This window comes from Loxodonta africana, chromosome 2 (genome assembly GCF_030014295.1).
Source record: "Loxodonta africana isolate mLoxAfr1 chromosome 2, mLoxAfr1.hap2, whole genome shotgun sequence".
NCBI classification, from domain to species: Eukaryota; Metazoa; Chordata; class Mammalia; order Proboscidea; family Elephantidae; genus Loxodonta; species Loxodonta africana.
In genome coordinates this window covers 6,851,813-6,870,532 of record NC_087343.1, presented here as the reverse complement: position 1 = coordinate 6,870,532, position 18,720 = coordinate 6,851,813, and the positions used below count along the sequence as shown (strand labels likewise).

General features: G+C 44.7%; 1 protein-coding gene across 2 annotated transcripts in view; it reads left to right on the top strand.

Annotated features, from left to right (window-relative positions):
* The window catches only part of ICE1 (interactor of little elongation complex ELL subunit 1), an 80,396-nt gene that overhangs the window by 27,330 nt on the left and 34,346 nt on the right, over nt 1-18,720 (top strand). For both annotated transcript variants that reach the window (XM_003408137.4, XM_023545384.2), the window contains 4 exons: nt 4,527-4,613; nt 8,177-8,571; nt 11,048-15,838; nt 17,151-17,322. In XM_003408137.4, coding sequence (XP_003408185.2) covers nt 4,527-4,613; nt 8,177-8,571; nt 11,048-15,838; nt 17,151-17,322 — 5,445 coding nt within the window. The remainder of the gene's footprint in view (nt 1-4,526; nt 4,614-8,176; nt 8,572-11,047; nt 15,839-17,150; nt 17,323-18,720) is intronic.

The following is an 18,720-nucleotide window of genomic DNA, read 5'->3' as shown; positions in this document are numbered from 1 at the left end:
TTGGTTTTTTTTTTTTTTATTTCTTCTGAGTTATTTTCTTCCGTTCAGGTTTACAGCAACTGAGTTAATTTGAGTATATTTTCCTAGAAAACTCAATTCTCAGAGGAGAAAGCAAAACAGTAAGGAGAGAAGGTGGTTGAGAAATAATAGATGGATGTTTCTCTGAGCAGAAAACAGACTTAAGTGTTGAGCTTGCTTTTTGTCTAAGATCTTCAACTCTGAATGCTCACAGGAAATGCAACTAAAGTCAAATGAAGTGGAAAGGTTGATTACAGAGGCCGGGTAAAAATACTTTGACACAGAAGCAGTTGCTGTTGAGTTGATTGTAACTCAATGGCTACCCCATGTGTGTCAGAGTAGAACTGTGCTCCATAGGGTTTTCAATGGCTGATTTCTTTGGAAGTAGGTAGCCAGGCATTTCTTCTGAGTGCCTCTGGGTGGACTCGAACTGCTAACCATTTGTTTAACAGCTGAGCTTTTGCGCCACCCAGGAACTTAGAAGCAGTGATAGAAGGCAAAGTGAATTTAAGGCTAGTAGTTTATTGAATAAAGGTACAATTCACAAAGAAAATGCTGCTATGAACTATGTCAGGTGAGACTCTTAGAAACTCTAGGGGGAATAGCCAAGTCTGTTGTCATCATGGAAGACATTACTGTGTTTCTCAGAAGTAAAGAGTGCAAACAGATGTACACAGATAGAATTGGAACCATAAGTGCAAGACTGATAAGTCCTGTGTTGTAATTTATAAACCACAAATGTAGAATTCTTTAAAATACCCTTCAAATAATATAATAAAAAGTTCACTCTACCAAAAAGCAAAGCAAATCTAAAATTTAATGAGAATTTAATAAAAAATACCCCCCCCCCCAAAAAAAAAGCCTACCTGGGAGTTAAACACAAACTCACCCAAACAAATACAAACTCCACTTTGTTGTTGTTGCTAGGTACCGTTGAGTTGGTTCTGACTTATAGTGGCCCTACGTACAAGAGAACAAAACAGTGCCCAGTACCGTGCCATCCTCCCAGTTGTTGTTATGCCTGAGCCCATTGTCACAGCCCCTGTGTCAGTCCAGCTCATTGAGGGTCTTCCTCTTTTTTGCTGACCCTCTACCAAGCACGATGCCCTTTTGCAGGGACTGATCCCTCCTGGCAAACTCCATTTGAGTAACAGGAAATAATAAATTATTTAAAAATAAACAATAAAGGCAGTGTTTATTAAAACCTTTGCAATATAACCAATCTGGTACTCAAAATAATGTTATAATGACGTGTTCAATAAGAAGGTAAGAAAATGCAACAGAAACCTAAGGAAAACAGAAGGGATTGGTAAAGATACAAACATAAGTTAGTGAAATAGGAAATGTAACTGGGCCTTAGAAATAACTAGTAAAACTGAAAAAATCTGGCTTGTATGATCAAGAAAGGAAGGGACAAAAGTAGTGTGCTGGGACTGAGAAAAGCTATAAAATTACAGTTGTAGGCATTTCTTACGCATCATTTTACATTCAAATGGAAAATGTAGATGAAATCATCCATTTTCTAGGAAAACATACTCAAATTGACTGAGTTGTTGCAAACCTGAACAGAAAAACAATGCAGGAGAAATAAAAAAAAAAAAAAAAACAAATAAAAATGACATGTATGCATGTCCTCAGGCCCACGGACAGACTCACAACTTGGTCACTAAGGAGTACAGCTGCAAAAGTCCAAAATAAAGTTTTCAAAACTCAGGCCGACTAATAATTTAGAACAGAGACAAATCCTGATTTTGGGGTTTATCCCAGGGATTCTACAACAACTGATTAAGAAAAAAAAAAAGTTACGACGATCTAGATTTAGCACCCATTCCTGCTACTACTTTTTAGTGAGGTAATAATAGAAGGAAACGTTTTGTACTTGAGAATGGTGAAGCATTAAAAGCAGAGCCATTACTGAGGGTGCTTTTTGCTACCTCCACTCTTCATGTATGGAGCCCTGGTGGCACAGTGGTTGAGCACTCCACTGCTAAAGGTTAGCGGTTGGAGCCCACCAGCAGCTTCACTGGAGAAAAGACCTGACAATCTACTCACATAAAGATTACAGCCTAGGAAACCCTATGAGGCAGTTCTACTCTGTCCTGTTGGGTTGCTGTGAGTGGGAATTGACTCGACGGCATTTAACAACAAAAACAAATTCTTCATGTAATGAAGTTTCTGATCAGTGCAGTAAAACAAAGAAAAAAAGGTAGGAGTTATAAATAACTAATAAGGAAGATTTAAGATTTTCATTTCAGATGATACGACAGTCTAGAAAATTCAAAAGACTTGGCTTAACACTTAGAAATAGTTTGGCGAGGTGGTGGTATAATTGACGTACATACAAAATGTGCCAGTGTCAGCCAGCTAGGAAGGGGATGGAGTAAAACTTAATCCATCCTCAAAGGACAACTCAGCAGTCAGGTGTCCAAGAAAAGACCTGGCCAGCAGCCCAGTGGCTGGATGGGGAGACCTACAAGCACTGGGGAAGAGCACGAAGGTGACCCGAGCATGTAGATAAATACTACATTCCTCCACGGGAAGATGCAGTGTCAAGATCTGAATTGTCCCCAGTTGTGTTCATTTATAAATAACACAGCCTCACTCAGAATCCCATCAAGATTTTATGTGGAAAAGGAGAAGCAGTTGCTGAAGGTTTACCAGGAAGAATACCTGTTCCAAATAAACAGAAAATTCCTGAAAAGGAAAATCATGAGCGAGGGTGGTGCCCTGACTGATGGTAAAAGGTTATCATCAGGCTATCATGACTGCAGGGCTGTGGTGATGTTGGGGGCACTGACGGAACAGTGGGCTGGGAGAGTCCAGGAACACTAACAGGCACCTCAGATTTAGGTAAAGGACGCCTTTGAGAAGCCTGGGAAAGGCGTATGGTTCAATTCAGTGAGAATTTAGTCTTTATAAGTAGGTAATGAAGACATGTGGATGATTTTGTTCTGTGTTGTTGGGAATGGATACCCTTTTTTTAAATCAGATGAGAAGTAACGTGCACTCAATTAGGATAGGTGTAGCTGTGGTATAGCTTCCGTAAGAATAGAAAAGTAACCTTTTTTCTTTTGAGGTTCCTTGTTTTCTGCTGCTTTGGGTATACATAAAAAGCAGGGGTGCTGGTCAGGTCCCTTCAGCAAAGGGGATTACAGTATTTGGAAGGAGCTCTTGGGGTAGGGCACACCACAATCCAGGGAACGCCAGATACGGAGCATGTGCCTCCCATACGGTGATAGTCAGAGGGGTCGATTTGGCTCAGGAGAGGCTGGGAAAGTCCAGCTTTCAAGACTTAGCCGTAACTATGCCCTCCACGTCTGTCCTGGTCCCCATTGTGAGGACTTCATTTTATGGAGTGATGGAGTTTGCTGGCTTAAATAGCTTGTGATTCTCTGGAAACAATGAAAAGGCCGATCTTTTCAGCCTCTCTTGGAATGAATTAAAGATTTTACTAATTTCAGTAAAAGCTTCAGGTTGATTTAAGAACTTGAGTTCAAGGAAACTACAGTAGAACTTTGAGGTGGCCTGCAATTAACTAATACTTAAAAGTGAAGCTTACTTTTAGCCACATTTTAATAGGTGTAGATTGTCTTTATGTACGTCTGACCATAAGCTAGTCATTTTTTTTTTTTTAATATTGTGGTAAATACATGTCTAACAAAATATTTGCCATTTCAACACATTTATTTGATGAATATTTTTTGCTGCAGAGGGTTTTCTTGGAATTTGTATACTTAACAATGTCAAAGAACTTTAGAGCTCTTCATTTTCTTAATGTTACATGATTTCAGCAGGGCTGTCTCAGTTACAGCTCTCTTGACCTTTCATCTGGAGTCAGGGGTCCTTCATGATTTAGGCGTACAGATCCCTTTGAAATTCAGTGGAAGTTGTGTAGCTTTCACTGTCCTCATAAAAGCAGATGTTTACGTGTGTGCCTGCTCACATGTATCTGGGCATCTATCCTTGTCCGTACGTCTGCCCAAGTGCATTCTGTCTCTCTCCATTTCCCTTCAACAGTGAATGGCTTTTCTAAAGACCTGTGAACTCCCAGGCTAAGAAAGCATGGTCAACTGATGGCCTTTCTGATAGCCTCGTACTTGTCAGCTCTTCCTTGTAGAGTACATAAGGCCATGATCCCTCGAGTCCTGTTGGTTGTTAGCTGTGCCCCCATCCCGTGTCTCACCTCCCTCTCTAGAGAAAATGGGCGGGCCAGAGGTTTATTGGCCTCATGCACACGTACAGGTGAGAAAAGCTTTGAGTGACAAGTAGATTTGGTGTTCGGTGCCCTCCCAGTCTATACTTAGCCTTCATTTTTTGAGTGAAAGCATTTCAGACTTCTCCACTCAATAACTAACCAGGTTATGTACCATGGTTGAATTTTGGGAAGATGATAAAGGTTGACCTAGTTTTCTAAGTCCCTGATAAATCCCGGTTCTGCACAAGTATATTTTGGCTTTGTGTAGGCTGAGCCAGCTGTCAGGACTTTCATGCTTTGCTCTTTTTCACAGGAAAAGTCAAACTGCTGCTGAAGGAACTCTGGCTGTGCATCAACACCACTCACAGACTGCCGGGCGAAGGCAGTAAACACAGCCCAGGTGAGCGTGAGACACAGACACCGCATTTCACGGACAAAGGCAGAAGTGCTACCACGGGCATTGTGTGCCTTTAGTTTGTAGTAGTTCCTGGATCTGTCACTAAAAGAATGAAGCCAACTAGCCTGGGTACTTTTATCATACAAAACACCGTCCCTTCAGGGTGACTTCTGATGTCAGTAAATGCATTTGACTTTTGATGTTTTATAGCAGCTTCCATCTGAGAGCATTCAGAGTCACTGGAAGGACAAACCGTGGGCCCACATATGGCAGGTACATGGCGGCTGGCTGAAGGACACAAAACCCAAACCAAACCCACTGCCATCAAGTCAGTTGCAACTTGTAGCAACCCTACAGAGTTTCCAAGGCTGTAAATCTCTGCGGAAGCAGACTGCCACATCTTTCTTTAGCGGAGCCACTGGTGGTTTCAAACCACTGACCTTTTGGTTAGCAGTTGGTCGATTTAACCACGGCGCAGCCAGGCCTCCTTAAAGGACACATAGTTTCCTCTAAATTTCGTGAGATTCCTTTATCCACCAGCAGCCTAGCTTCATTTGTTTTTCATGGAATTTACCAATTCCATTTGGTTGAACTTTTAGCATGCAATCAAAATGTTCGATAGGAAATAATGTGGAGTTGCAAAAGTAATAAAATTTTGTCTCTCTTACCCCTTGTTTGCCATTTACTGTGTAGCCAAATGATAGTGCCTTAGTTTTTTTTTTTTTTTTCAGTGCTTTATGATTATCCTTAGGGGTTAAAATGTTACTTTGGAAAACTGGGCTATTGCATATATATTTTTGTGCCATTTTAAATCCTCCAATAAATTATAGCGTATAAGTTATTCACTAACTTGTTTTTTTAACTTTATGTCCTAAACCAGTGCTATTCAGTAGAACTTTCTGGAATGAGGGAAATGGTCTCTAAAAGCGGCACTGTCCATATGGAAGCCACGGGCCATATGAGGCCATGGAGCACTTGAAATGTGGCTGGGGCGATTGAAAGAACTGGATTTTTAATTTGATTTAATTCTAATTAATGGCAGTTTGAATAGCTGCATGTGACCAGTGGCTACCATATTGGACTGTGTAGTTGTAAACGGTGATGTACTTTGTAACACCTATATGCTGTGAAACCTGTAGGTTTTTCATGATCCTGAATCTCGTTTTAATTCGTATAAAGTAAAACAAACAAACAGTTGCTGTCAAATTGACTCTCATTCATGGTGACCCCGTTTGTGCAGAACAGAGCTATGCTCCATAGAGTTTTCAAGGCCGTGACCTGTTGGAAGCAGACTGCCAGGCCTTTTGAGTTGCTCCTGCATGGATTCGAACTGGCACCGTTTTGGTTGGTGGCTGAATACTTAACCATTTGAACCACCCAGGAAGCGTCTTATAAAGTAAAGGGATTGGGAATGTCAGGAGAAGGAAGGGAGAAGCTTGTAGGCAGTCACTTGAAGCAGAAAGAGTGTATGTATTTCATGGCCTGTAAGGAGAGGTGCTCTAGCCGGGGCAAATGCGGAAGAGGAATGGGATTGAGGGAGCGAGGTCGCCCCTTGGAAGGGCACAGGCTGGGGCTCCGGAGTGTGGAGCGCCAGAATCATTTGATAGCGAAAGTGCTAGCATTGGTGGTGGTGTTGACTTTGAGGCTTGTCCACCAGCGTGCATGGCCAAGTCCATGCAGGAAGTAGAGTCCCCAGCATGCAGTCCAGGTTGGTGTGGGGGGCGTGCTAGATCTCAGCTGTATCCCGGTGCTCACCAGGGCTCCTGGCGCCCACGAGGCCCTCGCATAGTTAGCTGCGCCTCCGTCAGATGCAGCAGTGCTAGCCCTGTTTCTGCTTGCTACTGGCATGGCTGTGTGGCCCCTCTACCCCTCTTTGTTATACAGGGAGTGATAAAAACTTCCTGTGAAATCATACAAGACAAATGAACTCAATTTAGAATCCTTGATCACCTTAGAAATGTAAGGAGTGAAAGGTTACAAAGTTGCAGGCTCAACTTGTGTTATTCCCTCCCTAACGTTGTAGTTGGAAACCCTGGTGGTTCAGTGGTTAAGAGCTACTGCTGCCAACCAAAAAGTCAGCAGTCAGATCCACCAGAAGCTCCTTGAAAACTCTGTGGGGCAGTTCTACTCTGTCCTGTAGGGTTGCTATGGTCGGAATCGAGTTGACACAACCGGTTTGGTTTTGGGTTTTAACCTTTTAATCAGCCCCTTTTCAAAGGAGCTCTGGTCCCCTCTATGAAGCATATTCTTACAGCTTTCGAATATAGGAAATGGTTTTTTATAATTATTTTCCAGGACTCATGATTTTGTTTGCCAGTAATTAGCACCACTGAAGTTCATCAGAATAACTTCTGTTGCATTAGAATAAATGGCACTTATGTGGCTTAGGTTTCTTAATTAGAGCATTATACAGATACAGTCATGGGGCAGGCTCAATATTGGCTGGATTTAAATAGCTTTTCACACAAGAAACCAGTGCCCTCATCACCATGTCTGCGCGGAGTTGTTTCTCACCCACATAAAGAGAACGGAGACACTATTAGGGCCTTTCACCACCGCTAGGGGTGTCTGTCCAATAGGGGGTGCAGTGCTGATGGATTGTTCGACTCATCTGTCTGCTGTCTCTCTCATCTTTTTAATTGTAAGGATAGCATACTTACATGAAGTCTGCTCAGTTCTTATAGGATAACATTTAGGAAGGGATAGTTAATGACCTCCCAACAATTTCTACACATATAATTTAGTAAAATTGATTCTATTCTTGAAGTTGTAAAAACATTCTTGCTGTCACTTTCCAAATTATTCCACCAACATTAACATAAACTCAGTGCTGCCTAACCTTTTCACCCCCCTTACCACTCCTGGTAACCACTAGTAATTTTTGTTTTCTATGTATTTGCATATTTCACATAAGTGAGATCATATACAATTTGTCCTTTTGCGACTGACTTACTTTGCTCGGTGTACTGTTGTCAAGGTTCATCCATGCTGTGGCGGGTATCAGGGCTTCATTGTATGTGTGACCCACATTTGTGTTGTTTCCACCTTTTGTCTATTGTGAAAAATGCTGCAATGAACATTGGTAAACAGGTTTCTGTTTGTGTTCCTGCTTTCACTTCTTCAGGATATATACCCAGGATTGGGATTACTGGGTCTTTCAGTAGCTCTATGTTCAACTTTTTGAGGAACCCCCAAACTGTTTTTCACAGTGGCTACACCATTTTACGTTCCCACCAGCAAAGGACGAGGGTTCCAATTTTCCACAACCTCTTCGACACTTACTGTTTTCTGTGTTTTTGTGTTGTTTTAATCATTGCTATTCTAACCTGAATGAGGTAGTATCTCATTATGGTTTTGATTTGCATCTCCCTAATGGCAAATGGGAGCCCTGATGGCACAGTGGATAAGTGTTTGGCTGCTAACCAAAAGGCTGGTAGTTCGAATCCACCAAGTAGTGTGTCTGCTTATTTGCACTTAAACAATATTGCTAACACTTTGAACTGTTAGAATACGTTTTCCCATCTTGATATTGTAAATATTTGATACTCATTTTTTTTTTCCTACAGAGAAATCTGCCAAAGACAACGGATGTAGAGAGTCCATAGAAGATGACACATTCTCTCCTGTACCGAGCAGTCCCCCGAGAAGTTCAGACGTGCAGGCGTGCTTAGCAGAGTTGTCCATGGAGATCGGTGGTGATTTTTCCGCAAGTAAAAATGTGGACAAAGAGATGCCCAGTGGACCCAGTTACGGGAACGAGGACAGAAATCCTGAGTCTGTAATGCCATGTCAAAATGATGATGAGAGCATTGACTTTTCTGATCACGACCCTTTTTTTGATGAAGACCTTCAAGCTGCAATGGACTTCTTCAGACGTCCCCCTCCTCTTTTGTCTCCGGTGCCGTCACCCCCTCTGATGTCGTCACCACACCTGGGGCCCGCACCTTCCTCGCTTGCACTTGTGAGTTCTGCTCTTTGAATTTGAATTGCCTCATGGGTATGTTGTCTATCCTCATATGTTAAAAAGCTTCGAGGAATGTTGGTGGTACTCACGCAAAGACTGTTCACCTGGACCAGCTTTACTAGGGGTAATGTGAGAGTATGCAAAGATGTACTGGTACCTTTGGGCCAAAATGTATATATTGTTTTTTTTTTAATCTGTAACTGTGGCTGCGTTTTTTTGTTTTACCGCAACCAAATTGTAAGTTTCCTGTGGGGTTGTTGTTGTCGTTAGTTGCCATTGAGAGTAACGTTGTTTTAATTGTTCGTATTTCTAGTGCCTAGCATATAATCAATGTGGAATCAGTGAATTAAAAGTTTGTATTTGTAGGCATAGAGTTTTACAGAGACAGGAAATCCAAGCATACAGCATGTGCCCATTAACCTAAAGTAGCCGAGGTCCATGCTTTTACTTGAAGTATTCACCATGTTTTTGTGTTTGCAAAATGATTTATCGTAATTTCTTATTTGGTCTGTAGGAGTTAGTTTATATATGGTTTTGCTTAAGGAGCAGGTGAATGCCTTGCCCCTTCAATTCATCTGGACAGATCACGCGTGTCTGTGTATCACAGACACTGTGCTAGGTGGGAGGAGTACAGAGGTGTCATGTGATATGGTGGTGGCAGCTTGGGTGGCTGTGTTGAGTGGGGATGGGCTACTACCTGGACAGGTGGTGACACAGCTGTGATGCAGGACTGAGAAGCACCTTGGCCTGGGAGCGCCTAGGAGCAAGGCTGGGTCCTGAGGAGAGGCCAGGACGGAGTGGGAAGGGAGGTGCGGTGCTCCAGGAGACAGGATCTCTGCACTGAGATGAAGAGTGAGTGAGGTGTTTCAAGGGGAGGAGCTGTTTGTGCAGAGCCTGTACAGTTTAGAATTTAGAGAGAAGGTGATGCTGGGGGCACTTGCGCAGACCTGATCTCGAAGGGTCACGTGCCCCAGCAGTTTCCATTTTAAACAAGAAGCAATGGAAAATTTTCGATGCATCTAAAGAAATGGACTTAATGGTCAGATTTTCATTGAGGGAGGGGTCGTCAGGAAAGAGGCTAGACCATAGGGAAATTAGTTAATCCTCAATTTCCTTAATTCTTTAGACCTGAGCCCAGGGAGTTGTTGGGGTTAAAGAGGTGGGGACTGGTTTGAACAGAGTATGAGGTCGGATGAGCAGCCCTTGGTGACACGTTCAGTGTGGTTATTAGGAGAGATAGCAGAGTCAGGGATGCTTACAAATAAAAATAAATATAAAAGGCCCTGGTTGGGTGGGAAGACAATGTGGAAAGTGTCAACTATTAGGTGTGTTTGGGATCTCTAAGTGGAAATAGGCAGTATGAGTTTTAGTTATAGGGGTGCGCTGGGAGGGACTTCAGTGGGCTGGAGACATGTAGGACCCACCAGCATCTGGGTGCTGTGGAAGCCGTGAGGCTGTTTGGTGGCATTCGGTAAGAATGTGCAGAGTGTGGGGGGAGAGGGCAAGGCAGCGTTCTGGGGAATTACCACCAGGCAAGTGACAGGTGGGGGGAAGGAGACTGAAAACTTGTGGCACGAGAGTAGAGAAAATGGCACTCTAGAATTCGGGGGAGGAAAGGTTTTTTCCAGAGGAGAAAATTTTTGCCAGCAGTTCTTAGTCATCCTCTCTGTACCCATTTCTCTTAAAGAACTGAGAGGCAAGGTGGTCGATGACATTAGTTCCTGGGGTGGGTTGTATAATTTAGGCAACTAACAAAAGACAGGAGGGGACTGACTGGGGGGTAGTGGAGAGTGTCTGTGCAGAGGTGAATCCTAACCAGCTGGAGAACAGGGGCTGTGAGGGAGGGGGAGTGGCCAGTGCAGGAGCCTAAAAGCAGTGGGACAGGTCCAGTTGATGACAGCATCCGAGATCGGGCACTGAGAAGATGCTGAAGCGTAGGCATGAAAGTGAAAGTTGAGACAAAGGAGGAAATGCGTGGCAGGAGGTGTCTACGTGATGCCACCCAGGGTGCTGGCAAAGCCTGGTGCATTGCGGGAGGCTGCAGCAGGTACTGGTTTCTGGTACGTGTGAGGGAAGGACTTGGGGGTAGAGGACAGTAGAGAGTTGTGTAGCCACAGGACTTACCAGAAAGGTGAGAAGTACGACTTTACGAGTAGGAATATTTTAGTGTCAGGAGAAGGATGATAGCACTGGACCCTGTGTCTGCTAGAGCTTGGAAGAATGTGTTGTGGGAGAAGCAGTGTGGGTGCACTCTAAGGAAAGCCAGGCTTCTTGGAGGAAAGGGGCGGGGGGGAGCGTTGTATCAGAGGTGGAGACTTAATAGACAGTCCAGAGAGTAAACGTCATTTTTCTGATGTGTGGGTATGAGGATTTTTCAGGAAGCATGCATTTTATAAACACGCTTACTTGACAGTTGCTTACATTTAGTCTATTGAATTAATTGATTAACGGGTATAACTCATATTCTTTGAAGGAAACCTGCTTTGGTGAGTGTACAGAGTCCAGCGAAGATGACTCAGCTCAGCATCGTAATTCCGCTGAACCTGTTTTAGAAGATGATACAGCTGAATCACAGAACTATTTTGGCTCATTCATGGGAAATGAAGGAAGCACCACCCTGTTCAAACAGCCCACACCACACGATGCTTTCCAAGCTCCAAACACGTCAGGAGTAAATGAAGCCACAACTGTTCCACTCAGGACCTTGACACCAGGGCTGCAAGAACATCCAACCACACACTCTTTGGCTAGTGAAGAACACCCGACCACGTCATTGCAACTCATGAATGTTAAAAATGGAGGTATTTCAGATGACACAAAAAGACAAACTGAGGTTAGAGAGGTGGATAAGTCTGTTCAGACTGAGGAAGCGGTCGATGAGCCGCCTGGAGCTCTGGGCGTCGGGAAGTTATCTGGCAGCTCAGCGGCCACTGGGCGGTCAGCATTGTGTTTCTCCCCCCTTAGCAAGAGGCCGTTAAGTGAACTCCTGGAATCTGGAACGCTCTTATCCAAAATAATAGGATCACCCAAGTCAGAGCTTACTAGGCGAACACTTGCTGATGAAATCGCTTCTAAATCAAAGCGTGCACGGACAATTTCTGAGCTCTTCCGCCGAGTGTGCAGAGAAATGGAAAAGGAAAGAGGAGGCCTGCGAGGGCTCCTTTTAGGAGAATTATCCGAATCAGAAGAAGAAACCCCAGGTGACTCTGTGCTCGCAGCAGGGCTCGATGTTGACGCTGGTTTTTCATCCTCTTCTACCTCTGGAGCATTGTCGGTTTGCAGTGGTCCCCCGTCTTCCTCTGGGTTACAGTATGATAACGATACACGTAGTCCACCCAGAAGAGTCTGTACTGAAGTGCCTCATTCAGAACAAAGACCAGCCTTTGCAGCATCCAGCCTCTTTAGTCTGCAATCTGAGGTTGCACCCGAGCGCTCTGTAGGCGGAAACGAGCTGGAGAAGAGCTTGCGTGCTTTGCACCCTGAGTTGGGAGCATTTAATTTCAATAATCGGAGTAGCAGTGAGGTAGAATGTACAAAAATTGTAAAAGGCGTGACCAAAATCTACTCACTGCCTCAGTCAGTATTTATGAAGTCTACAAAAGACGGACAGGGTGAAAGCAAAGGTCCTAGAACCGACCCCGCGCTAGACAAGTCAGGCGTCACACCTTCAGTGAGTTCTCAGGGTGACTTGGTCACGAGTGGCTTTGGTTTTGTTAAAAGCTCTTCATGGCACCATAGTGATTTATTGAGGAGAAATGAGCAAGGAAGCCTAAGAGCTGAATGGAAACACGAACAAGAGACTAGCCATCAGGTAGGAAAGGCAATGCCGTTGTTAGAAAACAGAGGATCGGCACCCGGACTTGAACCGCCTACAGAAAATAACAGTCCTGTACAGTTCAAGGCTGCTTCGTTGCTGCCCAATCAAGTGTCGGTTATCACAAAGCAGGTGAAACCTGAAAAGATCCGAAGTGCTGCATTGGAACGCTTCAGACTGCAGGAGAGCGAGCCTGCATTAGCAACAGAAAATCTTCGTCCTGGAACCGATCCCATGGCATCTACATTGAAACATGGTGGGGACAGACAGGATGAAACACAAATGGTCAGCGAGGTGGCTGCTACGAAAAGGACTTCACCAGAAGTTTCCCCTTCTCAGAGACAGTTAGATTCAGATTCTCCAAGTACTGTTTTACCGGTAGAAAATTTTCCTTGTTCCACAAATAGTCGATTAACTTTCTCTTTTAAAAACATCCCAGTTCAACACCAAGATGTTGTGACGGAAGCTTCTGCCCAGGAGGAGCGGCAAAAGCAAAGTCAGCCCCTCCCTACCACAAATCTGGAAGCCGATAAACTTCCAGCCACAAAAGTCATCGCATCAGGAGTCTGTCCCTCTGAGGAAGCACCCCGTGGAGACCCAGGAGGGTCTGCCTGTGAGGCCCAAGCTGCTGCAGGTGGCTCTCCGGGCACACCGCAGAAGTCTAAGGGGACTTTGGAGCTGACATCCAGAGCTCCCAGTGGTCCTGTTTTGGAAGGTTCTGCCACCACGGTTACCACTTCTTCCTCAGCGTTTTGCAGAAAAGATGAAGAGGTGCGTGCTCTTACCCAGAATAGACTTCCTGATACTGTGTATTGCTACACAGGCCTTCGAGAGGGGGTTGCGGATGACACTGAGGTAGAGGAGAGTGAGGCCTTCAGCTGCAGTGAGGGTGAAAATGAGAGTGGACCTGTGGTGGGGGGTGGCCAGCAGGACATCGCGGACAGACCCCTAACCGATTCAGACACAAATGCTGGCGCACCAGAGACAAGGCCTTCCATAGAGGTGGGTCATCTGACCTCCGCTCTGCAGGGTGTGGACATAAACGCTCTTTCTGAGATAGACAGACTTTCTACATCGGAGGTCGTCAGGTTCCTTGAAAGTTGTCAGTTAAGGGACAGTAGTTCAGGGGACTCCCTTTCTGAATGTTCTAGCAGAGAGGCCTTGAGTAAGGAAACGAGCAAAGAGCTGAAGGAAAGTGCAGTGTCAGGAGAAGAGTGCAGGAAGCAGCCTTGTGAAGAAGAAACACTGGAAACCTCTGAAGAGTCAGTCTTGTTGGAGGAAGACGATTACCCTTTGGGAAAGACGAGTCCACTTCCTGAGTGTTCTTTGGAAACACTGTCTGAGGTTCTTACCAAGATTGGGCCAGAACCTCAAGCACATTGTGAGGATTCTGATGCTAAAAGTACTAAGGATTTATTGCCCGTAAATATGCCTAACAGCATGACAACTGAAAATTTAGAAGAAAAAGTTCTATCTCACGAAACAGCTAACTCCTTACCATACACTTTAGAACTACCACCTCTAACAGACGTGGACACTAAAAGCAGTCCTCCCATCGGTGATGGACCTATTGATGAAACCCTTCAAAGCACACCTGAGGATGGTTCAAATGTAGCTGGGCAGGTGGAGGGTAGGGAAGATGTCCTGTTGAAATCCGGGGAACCAGTATCTCTGGGCTCCAGCTCGATAGTGGAGCAGGCATCTGAGCAAAGCTCTAACGGAGAGGCTGAGTTGGCATTTCAGTGTCAGATATCGACAGTCACCTCAGAAGTTATCAACGTGCTCATAAATAAGGACCAAAATCTAGTGATTGAAAAGGGGGACAACTGGACAATCATAAATGGTGTGGCGGTCATGCCAAGCGTGGACCAGGTCATACTGTGTGACTCCCCAGAGGACACCCAGATTACTCTGGATCAAGAAGAACTGGAAGCTGGTTTTATTGCGGTTACTTCCGCAGAGAAGTCCCCAGAAGCCCCTCGGACGGGCTGTCCGTTCCAGGAGCCTCAGTGTGGCAGTCATCCTTCACACACCCCAGAGGATGCTCCAAGCAGTGGCCTGAGCACCAACTTTGATAAAAGCCGTCTGCGGAATAGACCCGTGAAACCTAGTGTGCGGATTAGTTCTCAGATATACAGCCAAGATTTTGAGTGTCAGATTGTTGCATCTGATCACACATATTATAACTCAAAACTTGAGCCGTGTGGCAAAAATAAAAATCGATCAAAAACTTCAAACAAAGATCAATCAGCCAAACCAGGAAAGACTTCAGCATCAAGCAGAGTTGAAAGTAATCAAAGTGAAATTTCTCAGTCATTTTCAGGGGAAAGAGGTAATGCGAAAACTCAGAGAAGTCAAACCCAAACCATCCTAGCCAACGCTGATACATCTACCCCTCCAGAATGTTCCACTGACACGCTGAGTAAGATTCGGCAGGAGGTGGGTCCTCCTCTGCCCCCTCTCCTTGCCCCTCTGATAGCTACACCTCCCAGGACCCTGCGGCCGGTTTCTCCTCTGATGTCCAGCTGCAGCCCTTCCTCTCCAGCTTCTCCTCTCCGCCAGGTTTCTCCGTTTTGTGACATACTAGCGTCTCCTTTGCCGTCGCCTCCGCCGGAAGATGCAGGGCTCACCCCTCCTGCCTGTGCTTCTCCATCTCCATCCACTGCGCCAGCGAGTGAGAGGGTACTGTCCTCCCCTCTGCAGTTTTGTGCTGCCACACCAAAGCACGCGCTTCCTGTGCCTGGCCGACTCCCCCTACTGGCACCTGGCCATACTGCTGTGGCAGGTGCACAGGAGAATTCTGTTAAAATCCTCGACACCATGTACCCAGAGTTATCTGCCAGGGCCCGGACCCTCAGCATCCTCAAAGGGAACATTCAGCTCAACAGAGGTCCGCCTGCTGACCGTAAGAGTTTACCAGGGCCTGTCAGTGCCATCACGGGATTCAAAGCCATCACCTCAATGTCAACTGCTTTTGTGAAGACTCGGGGCAATGCTGGTAGTGACTGTACCCAAGATAAGTCAAGAGATTTAGGTGCTCAGCAGGACTCTAGTGGGAAGAGGACGTTGTCAACGTCTACCTTACGGAGTGCTAAACGATTACGCCTGGACACTGGGTCCTCAGAATCAGAAACCAGGGAAGGTGGGACAGAAGGAATTGGCAGAAGCCTGCGAAGGAACTTCCCTCAAGCTGAAGTTGTACCAGCAAATGGGCAAAGAAGTTGTTTTGTCCCAGCTGCCAATACAGTTTCTCAATTACCTTCAAACCCGAAAGAAACTGTGGAATCCCACGATAAAACCATAGCTAACGCGCTGAAGAAAATTGCAGAGTCGTCCTTTGATTTGTTACCTGTCATTCGTAGCCATGTATATGTGGGGAATATCTCCAAAAAGCCTGTCATGAGAGATCAAGAGAAAGAAGTGGTTTATGAATTTAGCACAACAAAAAAGGTATGTGCTCTGCTTTTCTTCCTGTGTGCTAGGAATTGCATGTTCTCAGAGACCAAGGCCGGCAGCTTTCAGCAAAATGTATGGTTGACTCTGAACAAATGTTTTATCAGGGATCCAGAGTTAATCATATAAACATGACAAGTACTTTATTTCTAGCTAGCATTTTTTAAAGGTGATATGTAAGACATTGGAGATTTGATAATTTGTGGTACCCAAGTAACTAAAAATTTTAGGGAAAACAAAATGTCAGAATTAAAATTACCTATTTCCCATTGATTCTGGCATGTTTCAAGGCTCAGAGTGCTTTGCTTCCAAGCATCAATTTATTCTCACGTGATAGATTCTTTTTATTCTTTTAGTAGTAGTATATGCACGTGGGAGTATTTTGAGTTTTTCAAAAAGATAGGGTAAAGGCCCTTCCCCCCAGTGATGATTACCTACCGTGAGTCAGACAGGTGTAAATGCTTATTTCCATGATGGAGTGGGGACTGCACAGATCTGCGTACATAGTTTATTAGGACTTTTGTAGGTTTGCTGTTGTTAGGTGCCGTCTAGTTGATTCCGACTCAGTGACCCTGTGCACAACAGAGGGGAACACTGCCCGGTCCTGCACCATCCTCATGATTGTTGCCCTGTCTGAGCCCAGTGTTGCAGCCACTGTGTCAGTCTGTCCCCTTGCCTTGCATGGATGATGCCGGTGTTTGACGGATCATAGTTCCCTTTGTTCTCTGAGCGTCCTCTCAATCACAATGGCATAAATAATTTACTTTCTTATTGCTTACCTTCAGAGGGCATAAAGAGCAGTGTAAGTGACTTTGAAAGGATGCTTAAAGGATTTGTTAAATTATCCTTTAATGCTCTTCTTGTTCAAGAGAGATGCTACCCCGTGTTTAAAAAACCTAAACAGTATTATGTGTAGAATAACTTGGAGTTTACAGAATACAAGTGGGAGTAGAATTAGAGTGAGCATAATCCAAAAACAAAGATTATTTTAGCCAAAACCAAGAAATTATCATTTGCTCAGTGGCGGCAGTGACAGTAGGCCGACAGGCGCGTTCAGATGTACCGTGTGGTGTTTGCAGCATCAGTGACGACAGGAGACATGCAGGTACGGGACTGCTTATACCCAGGAGTCTTGTCACACACCAGACTCACAGTTGTTACCACGCTTGTCACTGGGGTCTGTGTTCTGATGCAGTGTAAGTTTTATTTTTCCAGTGGATACTCACTTAAATGTTAGCTGTTCTTAGGGAGACTAAAGTAAAATGCCAGTACACATTACCTGTTCTCTTTTTTTTTTTTTTCAATCCAGCATCTGGCAGAGTGCCTGCTTCACTCCATCCTCTCAGAACTGAACGTTCAGAAGACATCCACAGAAGATCACAATTACATCCATGCCCTCTGCAGAGTGTATGTGGGGATTTGTCGCCAACTCGGAGACCTGGAAAGAGCTCGCCTGTTTTGCTACAGCATACTTAAGGAAGGTATGTTTAGATTGTGGTGTTTTTGTGTTGAAAATAGTTTTTTTTTTTTTTTAACTTAAACCTCATACTTGGGTCTGTATTTTCAACAAAGATCACTCTGTATCTTTTTAAAATAATTTTATGTTTTACCCATTTAGTAGAGGACATGAATAGCCTAGCTATACCTGACTTTTAGTAGGAGAATTTACCCAGCTTCATCTGACTGGAGTCAGCACGTGCACTCTCTGCTTGGATATAGGCATGTACATCTCTTTACTGTATATTTGCTGTATTCCTGTGGAGCTGCTTTAGAAGCTGTTGTTGTTAGTTGCCATTGAGTTGATTCAAACTCCTGGCAACCCTGTGTGTGACCGAGTAGGATTGCTCCTTAGGTGTCTTTGGCTGTGATCTTTATGGAAGCAGTTCACCAGGCCTTTCTTCCGCAGAGCTGCTGGGCGAGTTCAGACAGCCAACCCTTAGGTTAGTGCAAACTGCTCGAGCCGCCCAGGCTCCTCAGAATCTGATACGCTCGACACAACACGAGGGGATGCTGTTAAAGCAGATGACAAGCCAAGCCACTGTATCACGAGCTGGAAAGGGTGGAGCCTAAGAGATGAATTGAGAAGCTCAGGAAAGGTAGAAGATCAGAAAGAGATGAAAAGGCGATAAGTGGTGTTACAGATTGAATTGTGTCCCCCAAAATTGTGTGTCAACTTGGCTAGGCCATGATTCCCAGTATCGTGTGATTGCCACCATTTTGTCATCTGATATGATTTTCCTATGTGTTGTAAATCCTGCTTCCATGATGTTAACAAGGCAGGATTTAAAAAAAAGCAAAAACCAAACCCTTTGCTGTCGAGCCAATTCCGACTTACAGCGACCCTATAGGACAGTAGAGCTGCCCCGTAGAGTTTCCAAGGAGCTGCTGGTGGATTCAAACTGCCGACCTTTTGGTTAGCAGCCATAGCACTTAACCACTACACCACCAGGGTTTCCAGAGACAGAATTAGAGGCAATTATTTAATGGCGTGGCTCATAGCGACCCTATAGGACAGAGTAGAACTGCCCCATAGAGTTTCCAAGGAGCCCCTGGTGGATTTGAACTGCCGACCCTTTGGTTAGTAGCCATAGCACTTAACCACTACCCCACCAGGGTTGCTATGAGTCGGAATCGACTCGACAGCTCTGGGTTTGGTTTTTTTTTTGGTTTATATTAATGACGCAGGATTCAAATCTTCAAGATTAGGTTGTACCTTGAGTCAATCTTTGTATCTTGAGTCAATTTCTTTTGTGATATAAAAAAGAGAAGTGAGCAGAAAGACAGGGAAACCTCATGGTACAAAGATTGAAGAACCAGGAGCGGAGCATGTCCTTTGGGCCTGGGGTCCCTGTGCTGAGAAGCTCCTAGACCAGGGGAAG